General features: G+C 36.2%; 1 protein-coding gene across 2 annotated transcripts; it reads right to left on the bottom strand.

Moving 5' to 3' along the window:
- Positions 1–14,429: 14,429 nt before the first annotated feature.
- Positions 14,430–18,001, bottom strand: LOC133817616 (uncharacterized). 2 transcript variants are annotated; one of them, XM_062250187.1, is made up of 4 exons: positions 17,024–18,001; positions 15,774–16,307; positions 15,457–15,646; positions 14,430–14,689 (listed from the first exon to the last, which is right to left on the bottom strand). In XM_062250187.1, exons 1-3 carry the CDS (start codon positions 17,828–17,830, stop codon positions 15,536–15,538), a joined length of 1,452 nt encoding a protein of 483 aa, XP_062106171.1. In that variant the 5' UTR covers positions 17,831–18,001; the 3' UTR covers positions 14,430–14,689; positions 15,457–15,535. The 2 variants fall into 2 exon arrangements, with proteins under 2 accessions (XP_062106171.1, XP_062106170.1); XM_062250186.1 differs by having other exon boundaries at positions 14,430–14,669; positions 17,024–17,999.
- Between the last annotated feature and the right edge of the window lie 4,020 nt (positions 18,002–22,021).

The raw sequence follows: 22,021 nt of genomic DNA, 5'->3' as shown, positions 1-22,021 counted from the left end.
TGTATGGTGGCCACATGCTGTGAGTTATTGCATTGGATGCAAATAACCACATTTATCCAATTGCATTCGCGATTGTGGACAATGAAAATCATAATTCTTGGAAGTGTTTCATGATGAAATTGGAGGAAGCCATTGGAGTTACTGATAATTTGGCTTTTGTATTAGACAGGCATGCTAGCATTATTCATGCTCTTGAGTTGGTCTTTCCTAATGCCTACCATGGTGCATGATACCATCACATAAGTATGAATGTAATTGCTAAGTTCAAGACTGATCATTGGCACAAGGAGATGTGGAATGCGGTATATTCATTTCAGAAGTCAAAAATTCATAGGTTCTTCAACAATATAAAGCAAATGGATCTTGCCATAGCTCAATATCTTGAGAGTATTGACTTCGATAAGTGGACTCGTGCTTACTTTTCTGGGAATCAATACAATGTAATGACAAGCAACTATGTTGAAAGCTTCAACAACAAAACTAGAGACGCAAGAACCTTCTGAGTCACTACTTTTGTGGAATTCATTCGTTTCACAATTCAGTCATGGTTTGTTGCGCGTCAGGAGGAGGTAGAGAAATGGACATCCAAATTAGCAACATTATATGAGAAAGATGTCTCAGGCATTGCAGATAATGCAAGGTACTTGAAAGTCCACCATCTTGGACAGTTCGAATTTCATGTGGTAGACCCAGAAGGTGATGGCGAGGTGAATTTGATGACCGAATCATGCTCCTATGGCATGTTTCAAATAATCATTTTCTGTTAGTCGAGGCTTCAACATCGGAAGGATGATAAACTGCAAACAACATAAAATATTTGGTTAACTCAAATAATCATAAAAGATAAGCATATACATAAATATAATTATTTAATGTACATTCTTCTTTGATAACATCAGTGAGAAGACAGACTTGGTGAAATCCTTGCTCTTTCAATGCGACCAACTAAGCATCCTCGATACCATGTTTCCCGAGCTCACAACAAACTCAGTCACAAGATGCTAAATAGCCTCATATGCCCAATACTGTAAGGTCGGGGCATAACCATACATACTGTATTTGGACTATTGCTGCACCTTGGCATCCTTCTTGTTATCATAGTTGTCATTTTGCTTCACCATGTCATTCTTACAAGACTGTAAAAGCCTCCCATAAGAGTACTTCCCCCATGGATAGTAGAGGAAGTAGTCTATGTCCTCAACCATCTTCAGAATATCTCACCATATATGCAACTTGCCCTCTATGGCATTCAGAACCCCATCAACCAACAAACAAAGACCAAGCTTGTACAAATCTTCCACAACAGTACAAGTCTTGAAAGCATTGTTCACCTATGAGAGTTGTACTTTCTCAGCATCATTGAAATACTCTGTTATCAAGCGGTCGTTGATATTACGCTCCTCCAACTCTTCTGGTGACAGGAAGCGACTGAAATTCAACCCCGTCACCAGGGCAAACTCTCCCATGCCGAATCTACAAGACTTGAACTCCAGGAAGAAATGCACCTCATCTTCTTTAGTACTGGAAATTTTCCTCAAAAGTACCTGGTGAACCAAAACTTCTGAGAAATTTAACTCCGAAGCCAAAACAAAAACTGTTTGATAGGGAATTCCTTAGTCCTTTCTATCAGCCCGAGCTGCACAAACCTACTCTTAATGTCCTTTAAAGTGCTACTACCCTGATATGTGACTCGATCAGGAAAGTGATCACTAAATGGAACAAGCAACTTAGGCATCTGCAACAACACATGAAAAAAAATTGGTAAGAAAACAGAATGTCAAACAGAATCTGGAAAAAATTCAAAAAAAAAAAATCATCAAGCATCTGTAATAAACAGGGTTATCGAGCTACTATCAAGCTACTATCAAGCTCATCGAGTACTAGTATCAAGACACAATCGAGCTCATATCGAGCTAACTTATATAACAAATTCTAATATGCCTTAATAAGAACAATCAAGCTTATATTGAGCAACTATCGAGCTTATCGAGTCTAACAAATTAGTTTCCTATCGAGCTTATATCGAGCTCCTAACCATAGACCCCATCGAGCCTCCTATCGAGCCTCCTATCGAGCCTAACCACCTACACATCGAGCTTCCATCGACCTGTAATCTATAGTGACCATCAAGCTATAATCGAGATATTATCGAGCCTAACCATACCCCATCGAGAAATTCATCTTTGGCACCTATCGAGCTTATCTCGAACTTTTATCGATCCCTCTTGATCTCTATCGAGCTCTAATATAACTGAATGTTAGGCTAATATTTCATCCCATCGAGCTCATATCGAGGTTGCATCGAACCCATTGAGCCCTATCGGAAAAACCAGAGAAAAATCCAGCCTTAAGAACTACAATACCCATTCCACACCACCAGATTCAAAGGGATTAAAACAACAATAATCATCACGAGTGTTCAATAATTTACCTTAAAATTTATGGGTTAGATTGATGGCTTCGACGGGTTCGTGGGTTTCGAGCTTCGTGGCCACCGTGGGTTTTCGAGCTTCGCGGGTTGCAACGGCAGCCGATTCTGGGTTGCGACAGAGCTTCATGGGTTGAGATTGATTCTAGGTTTTGGTTTTCAGGGTTCGGGTTGTTGGGGTTTGAGAACAACAGAGAGATAGAGAGAGTGAGAGAGTTTGTGGGGGAAAATTTTTGGGTGGGAAAAATGAGAGGGATATTTTTGGTACTTGGTGAAAGTTTAGCACCAATTTGAAAAAGTGAATAGTGCTTGTATTATTTAGTAATTAGACACACTATTATGCATAAATAATGAATATTTTCTTTGAAAAAAATGGCAAAAAAACCTGAAATCATGTCCAGATCTGTTCGAGATGCAGCATTTAGTGTCTTAAGTGAAAGAAACATCATTATATTTGATAAACAATGAATTACCCATAAATTTTTACTCAAAGAATCATCAAAATGTATGTTTCTTTGGGTATATTGTGTTTATCTCTACAAGGTGGCCAAAGTTATGGAGGTCTTTTGTAATGCCCCGAATTTCCTAATAAGGGTTAAGAACTTGATTAGGAGGTCGGGATGGCCATAATTAGTTTATTATGATATTAAATGATTATATGCATGTTAATGTGAATTATATTATTATATGATGATAAATGCATGCATATGGGGGTATTTATAATTATAAGGGCATTTTGGTAATTTGGCTTGTTGATGGCATATTTGTAAATTGGGTGCATATTGTAATTTGTGAATGAGATTTCATTATTATGGATATATATTCGAGCTATTCGGCATGAGACGATCTTATATTATGAGTTAGCGGTTTTGTCATAACGAGGTCAATTATTGGGTAATAAGAATGTTTATTTGATGATAAATTGGGAGTATTTGAGATCAGGAGGAAATTCTGAGAGTTTTGACTATAATGTCCTCGGGGGTGTTTTCGGGACCCCGAGCACTAGGTTTTATTTGAGGTTACTTAAGCTTGAAGTAGCTTGTCAGATAGAACGTACGTTAGAAATCATTTCCTCTCTCCTTTGTTAGCCCATTTTACCGTTCGAAGCCTTTTTGAAGAAATCTCGAGTTCTAGGAGTCGGAATCAAGTGAGGATCGAGGCATAGCGATCCTAGGAAAGATTAAAAGCTTCTTAACCGAAGGATTCAATGGAAAGCAACCTAATTGAAGGTAATCTAAGTTTAAAGTTTTGAGTTTTTAGAGTTTCTAAGCTTAGAATTGGGTTTTGTGAATCGTTGAGTTTTTGGTTCGATTGAGCCTTGGGTTTTGATGGTTTTCGACCATTGGGAAGCTTGGGAACTTTGATTTGATGATTTGGTAATGTTTAGGCATGATTTTGGAGGCTTTGGGATGTTGAAAATCGTGTTTGGGGATGGCTCTGGGTTGGGGGCCGCAGCCCTGTTCTTGGGCACCGCGGCCCTAGCTCGAAGAAGCAGGTGGAGCAGTTTTGTGCTTGCTGGGCGCCACGGCCCTTGCTTCTGGAGTGGCTGGGGGCCGTGGCCCAAGGTGCTAGGGCCGCAGCCCTTGAGCAGGGTTGAGCCCGTTTGTGCGTTTTGGCCCCGGGAACATGGTTTTAGGCCTCGGGATCGTTCCTACTACCCGGATTAGTGGGGATTGATGTCCCGGAGGCTAGATCTTGCTTTGGGAACCCTTGATTATCATTTTATTGATGGTGTCCCATATTTTGTTATGACTAGGTGGCCGCTAAAGGACTAAAAGTTGATCGCTCTCAAGGGTCATTCTTTTATTCATTCTAGCTCGAATCTGAGGTAAGAAAACTGCACCCTGTGTATATGTGACATGCATGGTTATTATTGATGCATGTTGGATTATTAAATGTGGCATGCATGATTATTTTTTAGGCATGTCAAGTGGTTAAATATGATGCATATGATGCACGAGAAACATGTGATTAGGACATGCTTTGTATACTGAGTGTGATATTGTTCAGAGCTTGAGCCTCTGTGTTTATGCATGATCCTAATTGTGCTAGTATTTGTTAAGTAAGCATGCTGAATGCCTTGTATTCGGATATTGGATATGTGATATATGTTTGGTGGCATTGCTTACTTGTGTTATGGCACTGACTAGTCAGGGATACTGACCTAAGAGTCAGAAACGGCAATAGCGTCCTGAACGCAGGGCCGAATGAAGATTAGATCTAATCGATATCAGTGTTGAATGACTCTAAGGAATTAATGCTGGACCGACCCTAAGGTCGATGAACTTATACGCGCTTGCCTAGTCTAAGACTAGTTACTAGCCAGGGCCTAAGGTCCAAGTGACTGTTTGTCACATGGCTAGGGGACGATGTTCCAAGGTTATGACCCTATGGTCATGAGGAAGGTTATGTTGGTGACTAGTCACCATGCACCTATCCTGTTTGAACTAATAAAAGTTCACTTGTCTGTTAAGCCCCGGTGACCCTATCGTCACAAGGCTAAAGGGAACTAGACCAAACTCAGTGACTATTGCGACTGTCACCTATTTGTTTGGACTGAAAGTCCTGAATGATTATTATAATCATTGGTTGATGTGTTATACTCAACATTACGTTTCTATTTTGGGCTAAAAGCCCTGGATGATTATTATGATCATTGGTTGATGTGTTATACTCAACATTACTTGAACTCATTTGCCTACTGAATAGGGCTATATTTGTTAGGCGTGTGCCTTATGATCTGATGACATGTTATAATTATTCATGAGCATATTAAGTTTTCTTGCTGGGCTTCGGCTCACGGGTGCTATGTGGTGCAGGTAAAGGCAAAAGAAAGATGGACCATCCTTGAGTTGGAGAGCTTAGGTGATAATGTGTACATATGCAGCTGCTAGTCCACCACGGCCGAGGTTTGAAGGGGAACCAGGGTTAAACCTTGTTTTGCCGTGTAGACCGGCTTGTTGTAAATATTTTCTTGTAATAGACTCTGAAATTATATTTTTGAGATCCCAATGTATATAATAAACGTACATCTTAACCAAAAATTTTAATCCCTAAACCGCTAATCATACTTAATTACATGATTTTGGCCAAATCAAGTTTAGCACTGTTTACAAGGCACACCGTAACGGTCCTTAGAGTTTAGGGCGTTACATTTTTCTGGTGTTGGTGGTGGTGTCATGAGGTGAGAGAGAATGAATGGAGAGAGAGAGGGAAGAGAGAAAAAAGAAGAGAGAAGAGAGAAGAGAGGAGAAAAAATAGAAGAAAGAAGTGAGAAGTGAGGGAAAAATGACAAGGGTATTTTGGGTAGAGTGTCAAAGAGTGACATTATTTTGAAATCTTTATTATTCATAGTATTTTTTTTTTAATTAGCACCCTCTATGATGCATAGAATGTGAAATTTCCTTTTTTAGATCTAAAACTCTAAAATCTGCAAAAAATTGACATTGCTCGATGGTGGTTTGATGGTGCTCGATGCTAGCTCGACGAGGCCTTCAAAATCATGATTTTTCTTGAAAAAACAACTTTTCTCGATGGTAGTTCGATGGTGGCTCGATGCAATTCTTGCAAGAGACATAATTTTTCACTCGGGTTTCCATTTAGGGTGATTTTTTTTTATTTTGGGCATTTTTTTCAAGATATATACGCTTGTCATGCTAATATGCACATATGTGAAGTGTAACACTTGAAAAAACATTACAAAAATAAAATCATACCTCATGTTTAAGATATGTTTTCAAGTTTTAAACTTCCCAAATGTGCATATGAGTATGTAAAAAGTGTAGATCTTTAAAAATACCCAAAATTAAAAAAAAAATCACCCCAAACGGACACCCGAGTGAAAATTTATGTCTTTTGCAAGAATCGCATCGAGCATCATCGAGCCACCATCGAACAAAGTCGTTTTTTCATGAAAAATCTTGATTTTGAAGGCCCCATCGAGCTGACATCGAGCACTATTGAGCAACCATTCGATGGGGCCTTCAAAATCAAGATTTTCATGAAAGAACGACTTTGCTCGATAGTGGTTCGATTGTGGCTCGATGGTGTTCGATGCGATTCTTGCAAGAGACATAATTTTTCACTCGGGTGTCCGTTTAGGGTGATTTTTTTTTTAATTTTTGGTATTTTTTCAAGATCTACACGTTTGACATGCTCATATGCACATTTGAGAAGTTTAAAACTTGAAAACATACCAAAACATGTCTTAAAAATAAGGTATGTTTGCACTTTTGTATTTTTTTTCAAGTGTTACACTTCACAAATGTGCATCGAGCATGTCAAACATGTAGATCTTGAAAAAATACCCAAAATAAAAAAAATCACTCCAAACAGACTCCCGACTGAAAAATTATCTCTCTTGCAATAATTGCATCGAACCACCATCGAGGAAAGTCTTTTTTCATGAAAAATCATAATTTTGAAGGCCTAATCGAGCTGACATCGAGCACCATTGAGCAATATCGATTTTCTACTCAAAAATCATGTTCAGTTCTGTTCGAAATACAGTATTTAGTGTGGTGGTGATGTTGGTGATGACGTGAGGTGAGAGAGAGTGAACTAAGAGAGAGAGAGAGGGAAGAGAGAAGAGAAAATAGAGAAATGAGAAGTGAAAAGTAAATGGAAAAATTATAAAGATATTTTGAGTAAAGTGTCAAAAAATAACATTATTTTAAAAAATTTAATATGTCTAACAATTTTTTTTTTTAAGTAGTGGCATTTTCAGGCATACAAACTAAAATTTCCCAACTATGCTAATTAACTCTAGTATTAAAATTAATGAATCATAATAAGAAGCACGCATGTGGGGTTCATCGGATTGCGTGAGTGTTAATAAAAATCGTGTCACGGTTTTCAATATATTGACGTTTTTTGTTGTTGTTGTTGTCTTTTTTTTTATCTAGCTAAGGATATTTTTTTTACAACATGTGGGATTGTAGCTGGCGTGAATCGTGGTGTTGTCGTTTCAGTAAATGCACTTGAACGACATCTCATTTTATTATTTTTGAATCCTATAGTCCTAACAAAAGACCATTCTTGTGTTGGATCGTACGATCGTCTAAGGTGATATACTGGCTTTGCCGTTGGATATGCTATATTAGTATGTGTACGTTTGTGCTTGTGGAGTGTTAGTTTTTCATAGTTCATTTACTATATTTCACTCTTCCATGCTCATATTTTCATTGTGACCCATTCACCTTTGTTTTGTATAATGAGAATTGCTAAGGGCACCATTGTTGCTTAACACCACAAGGAGGTGACATACTGTTATTGGTGCAATTCAATATCGGGTCTTATTTATTTAAATTTAATAAGAATTATGAGGTATCGCTAACCAATTATAGGGTGCCACCTCATATGATGTTGGGCACATTAAGGTACCAAATAGCAACACTCTTGTATAATAGCCACTAAATTTTTTTATCAACTTATTTTGTTTTTAGTTATTATTCATCGGTAAAATTATTTTGATAATATTAACATAATTATAATTAAATATAATGTGTATCTAAATATGTATATATGATTGATTAATTATATTTAAAATATATATTAAATAATAAATGTATAAGAAATATAATTTATTATACTTAAATTTATCATTTAATATATGGATAATTCTGGCGTCCCTCACAGGACTGAGTCCTTCATGTGGGGTCTAAATTTTTGCCAAGTGTCAATTTTAGATTGGTGTTAAAATGTTGACTTTTTAATATTTGTACTTGGTATAACCGGTACAGTTTAAATAAGTGGGGGTAGAAGCGTAATTTTAGGTCTAATAAATTGTATAGTTGAGGGTTTTATAGTAAATTTAGATAGGAGTTGTGACTTATTTACGATTGTGGACACGTAACTATTTGACTGCTGCTAAGTAACTATTATAATTGACTTACACAAATGTATAATAAAATAAGGTAACAAAAACTGAAGCTGTTTTATTTTTTTTAATGCGGTATAAGAAATGAATATAATGTGGTGGAAATTTTTAATCTTAATAATTCGAATGTAATGCGGTATTCGAATTTTTCTCAAAATTTGTAGAGATCTAGAGTTACAATTTATCAATATAGAGAAAATACTAAAAATAACATCGATAGTGATTTCACTACCCGAAAAATTTCCTATATATATACACAACTCAAGCAAATTAAGCACCATTTAGATACATGCATGCATACAGTTCAATTAAGCTACACAAGTACGTACGTACACAACAGAGCCGAAGTTAAAAGAAAAAGTTACTTATATTATATATACACATGATATATATCTCCTTAATCTGTGCTAAAAATCTATCGTGTTCAGGTAGTCACAAATAGCGGCTCGTCTACCAGGAAGAACGGAGAACGAAATAAAGAATTTTTGGAACTCAACACTAAAGAAAATGTTGAAATTAGTCAACAACAATACATCTACTACTACTACTGCTACGAAAACAACAACATAATCATCATCACCAAACGACAGCAATTCATCAGAACAAGATCAACCACTACCACCATTATTCACAACAGACCACCTTGTCCTCAACAACAACAACAACAACGTTGGAGATCAGCCACAACAACGGATGCTCACGCAGCAGGTTCCCATGCACTTGGACTACCACTAGTGCTACTCATCTTGCTCTTCATCCACAACTACAGCAGCTGGTCAGTTTGACCCTTTCTGCATGCACATTATTCCATATTACAGTACTCCTACTACTACTGCTACAACTACTCATACAGACAGCTTTGGCTATCATAATTCATCATCATCATCAGATCATCATAATCATATCATTAATCTTGGAGATTATGGGGTTTTGGAGACTGCTGGTAATCATGATCATACTTGAGCTTCAACCAAAATAGCGACGAAAACCATAAACTTCTCTTCGAAGTCGGGCAAGGGAATGAAGCTGACTGGGGCTCTTACAACCTTTTGTTATTTTAGAATATAATAACCAAACCAGTGAAGAGGAACGGTTATTAGTTATAAGGAAGAAGTTAGGGGTATTTTCATATTTTACACCCACTTAAGCTTCAACTCAAATCATGCCGTTCAATCTAATAAACCACCTCATCCAACGACCAAAAATCACCACATGACTCAATCCTGAAAAACGAACTGAGGGACTCCAGAAAGCCCCTTAATATATAATGTGTAATTAAATATGTATGATTGATTAAACATAATACATATCTATATGTGATATTATATATTATATATTATAATTCAATTATAGCTTAACTTATTTATCAAAGTTTTAATATTGCAAAAAAAACATTAATTTTATTTTCAATAATTAAATTTATAAAATAATCTATTTTATTTTTTGTTCTCTTTATCTAAAAATAATTTTTTTTAAAAACAAAAGTATAGTTAATATTTTTAAAAAACTAATAGAAAACTCTTCAATCTTTAACCAATCACTTCTTATATTTTGGAAACAATAAAATTATTTACTATTATCATTTTCAAAATACAACTTTACAAAAAAAATAATGACTTTGAAATTTTTATGATTTTTGTTTTATCAAATGATCCATGTATAACACTCTATTTTTTTAATAAAAAAGAAATACAAAAGAATTTAAATTTGAATTTAAAAATACATGTTTAATTTCTTTGATTATTATTCAATTTTTATTCTTACAATATTAAATAAAATAAAAAATATGCTTATTTAGTACCCTGTGTTTTAACGAAATACAACTTTAGTACCCCTGATATTTTCAATAATGATCATTAGGTACCTTCTAATTTAAAAACTAGTATAAAATAATACTTTGGCTCAATTTTACTTAACAAATTACAAGTACCAAAATGAGTATATTTTCACAAATAGTAATGTGACATTTATATTAGTTTTCAAATAACATGATAATTAATAATTATTGCCCAACCTAGTAGCTATAAATATTTCTCTAACTCATTTTAATATTTTCTAATTCAATACACGAACTCATCTATATATACAAATATTGCATAAATATGTGTTTGCACATAGAATGTGTGGAATGAAAGAGCAAATAATAATACAATAAATTAGATATACAACATTTGATGTAAATAAGTATGCGCAAATATGAAGTGTTTCTGGAAAGAATAGTGAAAATGTTGGACTATTATAATGCAGATGATAATATAATAGATGAACCATATTTATTTATATAAATATACTAGCTAGGGTACTTGCTTTAGGTGATCTCCAACACACAACTTCAAATATCACTTTAAAAAAATATATTCGACTTTTATTCTTTTTAATCATCAATAAATAAATAAATTAATAAATAAATATTATAAGGGAAATTTCAGTTTGTATACTTGATAAATGCTATAATTTAAAAAAAAAAATGCTAGGCATATTAAAGATTTTAAAATAATGCTACTTTTTGGCACTTTATCCAAAATATTTTTACCATTTCCCCTCTCACTTTTTACTTCTCATTTCTTCTCTTCTCTCTCTTCTCTCTCTCTCTCTCTCTCTCTCTCTCTTATTTCACTCTCTCTCACCTCACAGCACCACCAACAACACCACCACACTAAATATTGTATTTCTAATGGATCTGGGCATGATTTTTGAGTTTTTTTTTGCGATTTTTTTTCAGATCAGAAACTCTAAAATCTGCAGAAAATCGACCTTGCTCGATGGTGCTCGATGCCAGCTCGATGGGACCTTCAAAATCATGATTTTTCATGAAAAAATGACTTTGCTCGATGGTGGTTCGATGGTAGCTCGATAGTGGCTGATGGTGCTCAATGCAATTCTTGCAAGAGACATAATTTTTCACTCGAGTGTCCGTTTGGGGTGATTTTTTTTTTTGGTTATTTTTCAAGATCTACACGCTTGACATGTTCATATGCACATTTGTGAAGTGTAACACTTGTAAAAAATACAAAAGTGCAAACATACATCATGTGTTAAGACATCTTTTGGTATATTTTTAAGTTTTAAACTTCCCAAATGTGCATATGAGCATGTTAAACGTGTAGATCTTGAAAAAATACCTAAAAAAAAAATCATCCCAAATGGACACTCGAGTGAAAATTTATGTCTCTTGCAAGAATCACATCGAGCACCATCGAGCCATAATCGAACCACCATCGAGCAAAGTCATTTTTTCATGAACAATCTCGATTTTGAAGGCCCCATCGAGCTGGCATCGAGCACTATCGAGCAACCATTTGATGGGGCCTTCAAGGTCGAGATTTTCATGAAAAAAATGACTTTACTCGATAGTGGCTTGATTATGGCTCGATGGTGCTCGATGCGATTCTTGCAAGAGACATAATTTTTCACTCGGGTGTCTATTTGGGGTGGTTTTGTGTATTTTTTAAAGATCTACACGTTTGACTTGCTCATATGCACATTTGAGAAGTTTAAAACTTGAAAATATACCAAAAGATGTCTTAAACATGAGGTATGTTTGCACTTTTTTATTTTTTACAAGTGTTACACTTTACAAATGTGTATATGAACATGTCAAACGTGTAGATCTTGAAAAAATACCTAAAAAAAAAAAAATCACCCCAAACGGACACCCAAGTGAAAAATTATGTCTCTTGCAAGAATCGCATCGAGCACCATCGAGCCACTATCGAGCTACCATCTAACCACCATTGAGAAAAGTCATTTTTTCATGAAATATCATGATTTTGAAGGTCCCATCGAACCGCCATCGAGCAATGTCGATATTCTGCAGATTTCAGAGTTTCAAATCTGAAAAAAAAATCGCAAAAAAAACCCAAAAACCATGCCCAAATTTGTTCGAAATACAATATTTAGTGTGTTGGTGATGTTGTGAGGTGTGAGAGAGTGAAATAAGAGAGAGAGAGAGAGAGAGAGGGGGGGAAGAGAGAAGAAAGAAGAGATACATGAGAAGTGAAAAGTGAAAAGTGAGGATGAAATGGTAAGAGCATTTTGGGTAAAGTACCAAAAAGTAGCATTATTTTGAAACGTTTAATATGTCTAGTATTTTTTTTTAATTATAGCATTTATCAAGCATACAAATTGAAATTTCCCTATTATAATCAATATTCTACTTTTATTCTTTTTAATTATTAATAAATTTTAGTAATAATTGTTGTTTTTTTTTTAATTGTTGTTGATTTAATTTAGTAATTTAAAGTTTGTAATTTGAAATTTGATAATGCTATTAGTTTTTATTTTTATTATTAAATTTTGTGTTGTATATTTTTTTATTTTAATTATTAGTATAACATAAATTTAAATTTTATAAATGAAATACAATTAAAATAAAAAAAATAAATAATTAAAACTTATTGTATTATATATGAGGATTCATTTGTATTTAAAGAAAATTATCAAGGTTAATTTTGATTTTAAATGAATAGCAATGTATTTAAAGAAAATTATCAGAGCAAATAGTGTTTTTCTTGTTTATAAAAATGAAGTTGAAACTTGGTTGGAAATAGATTTTTGATTGAAAATGAAGGGAAAAAAAAAATTGAAGATAAAGATAAAGTCTTAGGAAAGTTCTTTGGTAGGGCCTTCAAGGGCTCTTTTTGTGTTCTCAACCTTTGAACAGTTTTCGGCACGATTTTTTTTTATGACCATGTATATTGTAGTTATTTAGAGCATCCTGCAAATTTTTAGAAAATTCTGAATAATTTACAGTGCCGAAAACTAAGTTCAAACATGCTATTTTCCACGCGCATAAAAAAATTAGTCACGTGTGCAATAATCTGTTTTTGGTACTGTAAATTATTCGGAATTTTCTGAAAATTTGCAGGATGCTCTAAATAACTACAATATACATGGTCATAAAATAAAATTGCGCCGAAAAATATTCACAGATTAAAAACACAAAAAAGTCCTACGGTTGAGCTCTTTTTAAAGGCCATACCATAGAATTATCCTTAAAAAAATCAATGACACAGTAAAAGGTATTATATGTGCGTCAATATGTCTTTTAAAGTACAATGAATAAAGTGAAGAATTAAGCTTTTTTTTTTTTAAATTATGCTTTTGATAAAATAGTTGAATGAACCATGCTTATATATTCTATATATTTGCCTTTTAAAATGTACTAGATTATGCATCATTTACTACTTGGGGTCATTTGTGGCCATGTGATGAGAATGCGATTGCTTTGGCTTGACTACCATAAATTTTTTTAGTGAATTTTTTTAATTGTAGTCAATATGCTAAAATCGGATGCTTGAGATGTTCCTTCACCTTTTGTCAATTATCAGTTGATAGAGCTCTTGTACTGATGTTTGAATATGCTAACAAATTCTAAGTTAGGGGAGTGCTAATAAATTCTTAGTTAGGGGAGTGCTAAGTTTGCTTTGTAAATGCTTACAAATAACATTATTCAAATATTTTATATTTTAAAATTATTATAAATCATGAAAGAAATATATGTAGTGAATAATGGATGAAAAAATGCATGCAAGCCGAAAAAAAAAATACCTCAGGTTGAATTTATATCTCAAGTTGATTTTGGCACAATAGATGTAATAATAAGAAAATACTTGTAAAGATCGGATCCTAAATAAACTCTAATTGGTTTGAATAGGTATGTTTGTAGAAGGGAAAAAAAAAAGAAGAAATTTCTCAAACGTCCACTTTCAATAATTAGCCCTTTAAAGATGTACTCTCCCCCATGTCAACAAAGCCCACCCACTGTCCTGTATCAATCATAATCAATTGACATGCCATTGTGTCAATCATAATCAATAATTACCCATTGTTCTCACATAATTCATAAATGCATTTCCCTTCCCAGATACGCAAAACACACCAATCATTTCTGCCACATTTATAACTAACAACGCAAAACACATCAAACAAGAGACTTATCGGAGAGACTCGAGACTCGCTAGATAGATGCTTGACAAGTGGTGGGGTCAGGTGATATTTATTAGAAGAAAACAAACAATGTTACCACGCTATTTTTCTCTCTTTGCTAGATTTATTTAAAGAACTGAAGTAGGGTCAGTTATGCCACCGTTAGAGTTGCGCTTAACCTATTTCAATCATTACTTAATAATTATATAACTAGAAATATATTAAAGAAGAATATGATATGACAATTAATAAACAAATAAATGAAGACAAGGGAGATGAAGGAGACGAAAACGTGAGTGGAACAAAATTCATTCTAATTTCACTTCTACTTTCCTCAAAATACTTCTAATGTCTTCATCATCTTTTTGTTATCGTGGATTGATCAAGTGTTGACAATCTTGGGAATCATTGTTCACCATCCAAGATCTCCGTTTCCTGTTAAGTGAAAGAAAGAACTGTACGGTTTTTCAGTGAATACAATGCAAGATCTGATTAAAGTCCAACTTATTGCCAAATGTAACAGTAATTTTAAGGCAGAATTTGTATGAATTTATTATGTAGAAAGACCGGTAAGAATCAATACAAAAATCGAAGATCAAGACTTATTTAATTTCCATTATACATGTAGCAGAGCTTTTATGAGCTAACATCTTTTAGAATTCAGCCACAAGATTTTCTTTGATAATACTAACCATGAACATTCAACATAGACTACACAGTGTTGGTACACCTTCAGTTTGTCTAATTATGTAACCAAAAATGTTGTTAATTGCCAAATATACTCGAGCAAAAGAAACATATGAAAAAGGGACACTGATAAACCAATCAATAAAAGTTAAGCCATTCGCCGTAAGGAATGCCAAAACAAAATCTGTACCGAGTTATGTCTTGTAAAAATGGTCCTAATTTAGCTCTTTCTTATTAAACTTGAATTAAAGCGATTTGGTTGGTTCCACATTAAATCCAGGTAATATGGTTAACATGCTACCACGGGAAGTTCAATGCAACTGTCTTTCATTTTAGAGAAACCTACTTATATTAGGTGCTCATAAATATAGATAACTACGGACTGTTTGATACGAAAAGGGTGATAGAAAATTATCTAGCTGGCATCTGAAGTGACATTATCTTCTACGAAATTCCGACTTCCAGACATAACCAATGAATGAACAAAGAATAAACAAGAAAGAAAGAAAGCAAGAGAAATCACCACACGGTTTACCTTCTGAACTTCAATAAGAAGACAAAATTGCTCACATTCGCACTTCACACTTTTTCAGAGAAAATATTCCAAAAGTGGGCTAGGAATGCATAAAAATTAGTTCATCCACCCCACATTGTCGAATGTTAATAATCATTGAATCGTTGAAAGCAGGCAAAATGTCACAGCACTGGCGTCGTATAGCCTTCAACTGGAAATGAACAAGTAGACCGTGTAAGAATGCAGTAACTGCAAATGCAAAATGACTGAACTAGGAACAAAAAACATGAATGAAACTAATTAATTTCAAATTTGTATCGTATTAATTCAAAACTTACCTGTTCAATATCAAGCTCTTGCTTCGTTGAATACACTCTAATATTATGAAGATTTTCTATTGCACTAGCTTTGGGGCAATTTCCTTCCTTGAATCTGGCATAATTGCTCTGAATTCCATTGTTAATAGACGTGACACTTTCCATAAAATAGACAGTAGGTCTCTTACATGCATCTCTGGGATAATCTCTCGTGTTAAACGTATATTGGCTTGCCTCTACACTACCACTCCTTCGCCATGGTGTAAAAGTTTTCTGAAGAGAAAGAAGATCTGGGAGAAGCTTGTTGCCTTCAATTACCTGAACAGCATATCCCCATGCCACCGAAACAGTCAATGAATGTGCACTATCATAACAGACTGTTTGCTGCAAAATCTGGGTAGGTTCAACATTTACAGCTTCAAATAAACGTTCAAAAGCTTGAGTTCTGTTCATATTAGGGAAGATTGGCTCCATAACATCAAGATGGTGCAGTGATAGCAAAGGTGACAGTGGATGCGCAGACAACATTCCAAGCATATTCCCACGCATATCAACCTGATCAGATGAGGTGAAACCATAAAATATAGGAACACTCAGCACCCAACTTACAAACAAGTTTTGCTTGACTCAAGGAAGCACCAAGCTGGGATCAAATAATATGTACAACACTCGAGTTCAATTAAAGAAAAGAACCCTAAATCGAGTCACATTGCAATATTGTCACAATAAATTAGCGTGTGAAAATTGGGTAAATATAATAATTTCCAAAAATTATCACCTAATGCGCCCACTAAACCCTAAATGGCTTTCTATCTTTTGGGTGAGACAGATAACTAGGTGCTGCAAGTAGCTATGCACAGTGAGACAACAGCAAATGTAGAAAACCCAGCATATACTATAACTACATTATCATTTTCCCAATTAATGGTTTAGACTTTAGAATTTGAAAATCCTTTCTGCCCAGATTCTCAACATCCAAAATATTAAACCCTTCTTTCTTAAATCTTTAACCTCCATTGCCATTTACACAACAGAACTCTCCAAAATCAATTTGTAAGACTACCCTTTCCTTTATATATGTAATGATCTAAGTTCCAGAACCCTACTCGTCCAACAAAACAAATGCACCAAGAGTCAACAGACATTAATCGAACCCTTTAAAATAAATAAATATAAAGAAGACGGAAAATCCTATATTAAAGATCAGATCTTTGAACAAGAATAATTAATGCAGAGAGAAAACAAGTACATTTGACAAAATAAATATGTACCTGATGAAACCCAGGCTCATGGGTTAACCCAACGCCAAGCTCTGCCACGCACGAGAAAATCCTAGCATCGCTTCCGTACAAGTGGGCATACCTCACCAAACAAGAATCAATGACCTTAGCCAAAGCCTTAGCCAGAGAATGGCTTATGGCGAACCCACCACCGCCAAACGCCATGTCAAATGAATACTTCACATTCTGCTGATAGCTCTCTGAATTGCTCCCGACGTAAAACCACCGTTCATGATCGTATTTCGACAAAGTCTTGACCAAATTCTCCACGACGAAGACCGTGTCGTCGTCCCCAAACACAAACCACCTAACATCTGGCTCGCCGCGATCGACAATCTCCTTAACCACGCGCGCCACGCGGATCGCAGACCGGAGTCCTCCCCGGAAAGTGTACGGGAAGCGGGAAGTATCCCCGGAGACGATTACCGGCGGCACGGAGCGGTCGAGTCCGTCACCGACATCTGACTCAGCAGGTAGATCGAGGAAGACAAAAGCACGCGTCGATTTAGGCGAGTACCAGAGGCGAACGTAGGGCTTGCGGAGAGGCCAGGACCGGGATGAGGAGGCAACGGCGAAGACAAGGTGGCGACGCTCGGTGGGGCCGGGGGAAGCGGGGGAGGAGGGGAGTGGGAGCCGGGGAGGGGGTTGGCGGAAGAGAAGGTAGAGGAGGAAGAGGAGAGAGAAGAAGAAGAGAAGGTCTTTGAGGCGAGAAGGAGTGAGGGCTTTGGAGAATGGATTGGGCATTACTTGGCGTCTGAATCTGATTGTTGAACTACTCTTTCTGTACTGATTTCGCATCACATCACATCACATCACATTTCTTTCTTTATTTATTTATCAAGATAAAAAAAATATGATCGGAGAAGACGGTGGCGATGGTGATGAGTGCCGAAATCTTTGTCCGAAGAAGTTAAACTTTTTTTGTCGTTTTTTGAAGGATTATCTCACAAGGAATTTTCATATTCCATGCTTAATATAGGACCTTAATTAAAATATATACAGCATTATTAAAAAAAATTAAATGATGTTATTTTTTCAAACTCAACCAAAAATATTTTCATCTCTTCTTTATTCTTTTTTTCTTTCTTCTCACTTCTCACCTTTTTATTGTCACTCCTCTATTATCTTTTTCTTTCTGTTTACTCTCTCTCACATCACGGTACCACAAACACCACCACCATATTAAATACTAGATTTCGAACAGATCTGAGTATAATTTTTTTAGGATTTTTTCAGATATAAAATTCTAAAATTTGCATCGAACACCATTGAACCACCATCAAGCATGATCGATTTTTTACAGATTTCAAAATCGAGGGGTTTATAAGGCCCAGCTTATAAGTCAAGGGATTAAAAGGGGCTCGACTTATGAGTCGAGGGGTTTACAAGGCTCGACTTATAAGTCAAGGGTTTACAAGGCGACTAATAAGTCAAGGGATTACAAGGCCCAACTTATAAGTCGAGAGTTTACAAAACCGACTTATAAGTCGAGGGTTCACAAGGCTCGACTTATGAGCCGTGATCGACATTATGCGCGTTGAAAGCAGGTTGTTATGGCTAGGCCACCCCGGGAGTGCGTTATGCACTTAACTGACTCGGATGCCATAGGAATAAATGGGAGTGCGTTATACATTTGATTGGCTCACTTCTCTCTTCTCACTTCTCACTTCCCACTTCTCTATTCTCACTTCTCTCTTCTCTTTCTCTCTCGGTTCGCTCTCTCTCACATCACGACACCACAAACACCACCACCACATTAAATACTAGATTTCGAACAGATCTGAGCATGATTTTTTGTGATTTTTTCAGATCTAAAAATTTAAAATTTGCATCAAGCACCATCGAGCAAGATCGATTTTTTGTAGATTTCAAAGTCGAGGGGTTTATGAGGCCCGACTTATAAGTTGAAGGATTAAAATGGGCTCAACTTATGAGTCGAGGGGTTTACAAGGCCCGACTTATAAGTCGAGGGTTTACAAGGCCCGACTTATAAGTCGGGTTTACAAGGCCGACTTATAAGTCGAGGGATTACAAGGCCTGACTTATAAGTCGAGAGTTTACAAAGCCGACTTATAAGTCGAGGGTTCACAAGGCTCGACTTATGAGTCGAGGGTTTGCAATGCTTGACTTATGAGTCGTGATCGGCATTATGCGCGTTGAACGTAGGCCGTTATGGCTAGGCCACCCCGGGAGTGCGTTATGCACTTAACTTGCTCTGATGCCATAGGAATAAATGGGAGTGTGTTATGCATTTGACTGGCTCGGATGCCATAGGAATAAATGGGAGTGCATTATGCACTTGACTGGCTCAGATGCCATAGGAATGAACGGGAGTGCATTATGCACTTGACTGCCTTGGATGCCATAGGAATGAACGGGAATGTGACACGCACTTGCGTGGCCCTGTGATCACTTACTTGTACAGCGTGTATGCTTGGTTCTAGTTATTACTCTTGAGCATGCTGTTACATTATGTGGACTATCTGAATTTGCTAATGTGTTTTCTTGTTGAGACTTTTGGCTCACGGGTGCTTTGTGGTGCAGGTAAGGGTAACGAGAACCTTGGCCAGCCATGAGATGGAGAGCGTTAGAGGCGATGTGTACATATGCAGTCTGGTCGACTGCTATGGCTGAGGTATCGCAGGGGAACTAGAGTTGGAACATGTTTTGCCGCTTAGGTTGGCTTATTTTGTAATCCCTAAGTTGTAAACAAAATTTTAAACTTGTATTTTGGGATCCCATGTAAAGACTAAAGTTTTCTTTTAATGGAAATGTTTATTCGTTGACCAAAAATTTTAATACATGAACCCTTAGTGGCTCAATCACATGTTTTAGTCCAAATGACTCATTTAGTGAGTCCCGCACTAATTTAAACACACTTGGTAACAGATCCTAATTAGCAGGGCGTTACAAATTGGTATCAGAGCTACCAAGGTTTAAGGGTTCCTGATGATGGACTGGGCATGTACACTCGTCGCTAAAGACATGCTCCACTCAGGGTTCGGTAACTATTAATATAGTTTTGTGTCCAATTTCTTAAATGAAGTACATATGCATTACCTGCTTGTTTAAATAGAAATCATGAGCTATTCTGCTAGGGCTTGGCCCTTGACTGCTATATGCATGTTAAATATGTGCTTATTAGCACAAAAGCCATTTGTAAATATTGCAGGAATGCTTATAAGCATCATTATTACTTTTGAAGGTTAGAAACGCTTATTAGTGCTGCTATATGTGCATGTATGCCAAAAGATGCTTATTAGCACCATTAAAATGTTAAAAGGAATGCTTATTAGCATCGTTATTGCTTTTGAATGTTAGAAATGCTTAATAACATTATGTTATGTATATGAATGTTAAGAACGTGCTTATTAGCACTTTGTTTGAACATGAATATGAATCGCCATGTTTATTAGCATGACTGTATATGTGTGAGAGTATCAGGATGCTTATTAGCATTGACATCACTTATGAATGCAAAAGGAAGCGCTTATTAGCATTGTTATATGGACATGTAGGTCAGGACACACTCATTAGCGTTATTATAAATACATGTCTAGGAAATGCTTATTAACACTGTTAAATGTTAAAGAAAGACCTATTAGTATTGCTATTTGTCTGTAAATGTCATGAGATGCCTATTAGAATCGTTAACTGTTTATGAGTGCCAGAAAATTCTTATTAGCACCGTTACTTGTTTATAAATGTTAGGAAGTGCTTATTAGCACCATGTTTGGATATGAATATGGATTGACACACTTACTAGCATGATTGTTGAGTGTGAACATTTGTTTGTTCGATCTTGAGCTGTAGGGCGACAAGAGGTTTAGTTATTACTACCTAATTGGCCGAATTGGTTACTGAAACAAGGTACATGTTTGGAAGTATTCTTCTAGGGCAGTTAGATCTGCAAGCCAGAAAGGGAATAAGAGATTTTCTAGTTGAGGCAACAACAGGTTCCAGCAGGAATGCTGTGTCAGAGGCCCTACCTGCTGCTACAGTACCAGTCGTACAACAGCAGCCAGAGACAGAGAACCGTTGGGAGTTGTTATATGAACGGTTTAGGAAGTAGCACCCTCCGGTTTTTTAGGGTAGCGCAGTTCCACTCAAGGCAGAGCAGTGGATGAGCATGATCACATCCATCCTATATATTATGAGGATGGTGGGCAACAAGAGAGTGGCCTATGCCACGTATATGTTTCGGGAGGATGCCCGAATCTGGTGGGAGGTAGTATCCCCGACTAGGGGCATTAATACCTTGGATTGGGAAGAGTTTAGAACTCAGTTCAATGAACAATATTATAATGAGGCAGTTGGGGCTGGAAAAGCTAAAGAGTTCAGTAAATGGTTGCAAGGGAATATGACAGTGGCAGAGTATGCACTGAGGTTTGATAGATTAACCAAGTTCGTTGCAGACTTGGTGTCCACCTATGGGATAAGGAAGGAAAGATTCCTTCAGGGGTTGCGGTTTATGATAGCCTAGGATGTCAGAATCACAACAGTACTTGGAGTGATGACATACACTCAGGTAGTGAAAAGAGCCCTTACCGCAGAGGGCACTGAAAACAAAATCTGACACGTGAGTGCAGCCAGAAGGGATACTGGGAGAATGGAACCTCCCTTTACAAGATCGAATAGGGGTGAAGGCCCTAGTGACTAGACAAGGAAAGCTCCGGATACTGTGTTGGCTTTCCGACCCTGATAGGAGTTGTATGCCCTGGTTAACCAGGACCGTCACACTGTATACTTTAAATAGTGCTTAGCTCGCTAAACAAGTCATTAGGCCATAAATGTGAATCTAAGTGCTATTAATGGGCTAGGGTTAAAACCTTGACCAAAAGGAATGTATATATTTGATTTAAAACGTTAAACTATGCATAGGATCCCATAAAAGTGTTTACAAGGTTTTTTTCAATCCAAAATGGTCATTACAGTTCAAAAGTTACAATCCCGCCGACCTAAGCGGCAAAAATAGGATTAAACCCTAGT

The sequence above is a fragment of the Humulus lupulus genome, chromosome 2, assembly GCF_963169125.1.
Source record: "Humulus lupulus chromosome 2, drHumLupu1.1, whole genome shotgun sequence".
NCBI classification, from domain to species: Eukaryota; Viridiplantae; Streptophyta; class Magnoliopsida; order Rosales; family Cannabaceae; genus Humulus; species Humulus lupulus.
The sequence above is the reverse complement of the archived record's forward strand: the minus strand, read 5'-3'. Positions and strand labels throughout refer to the sequence as shown.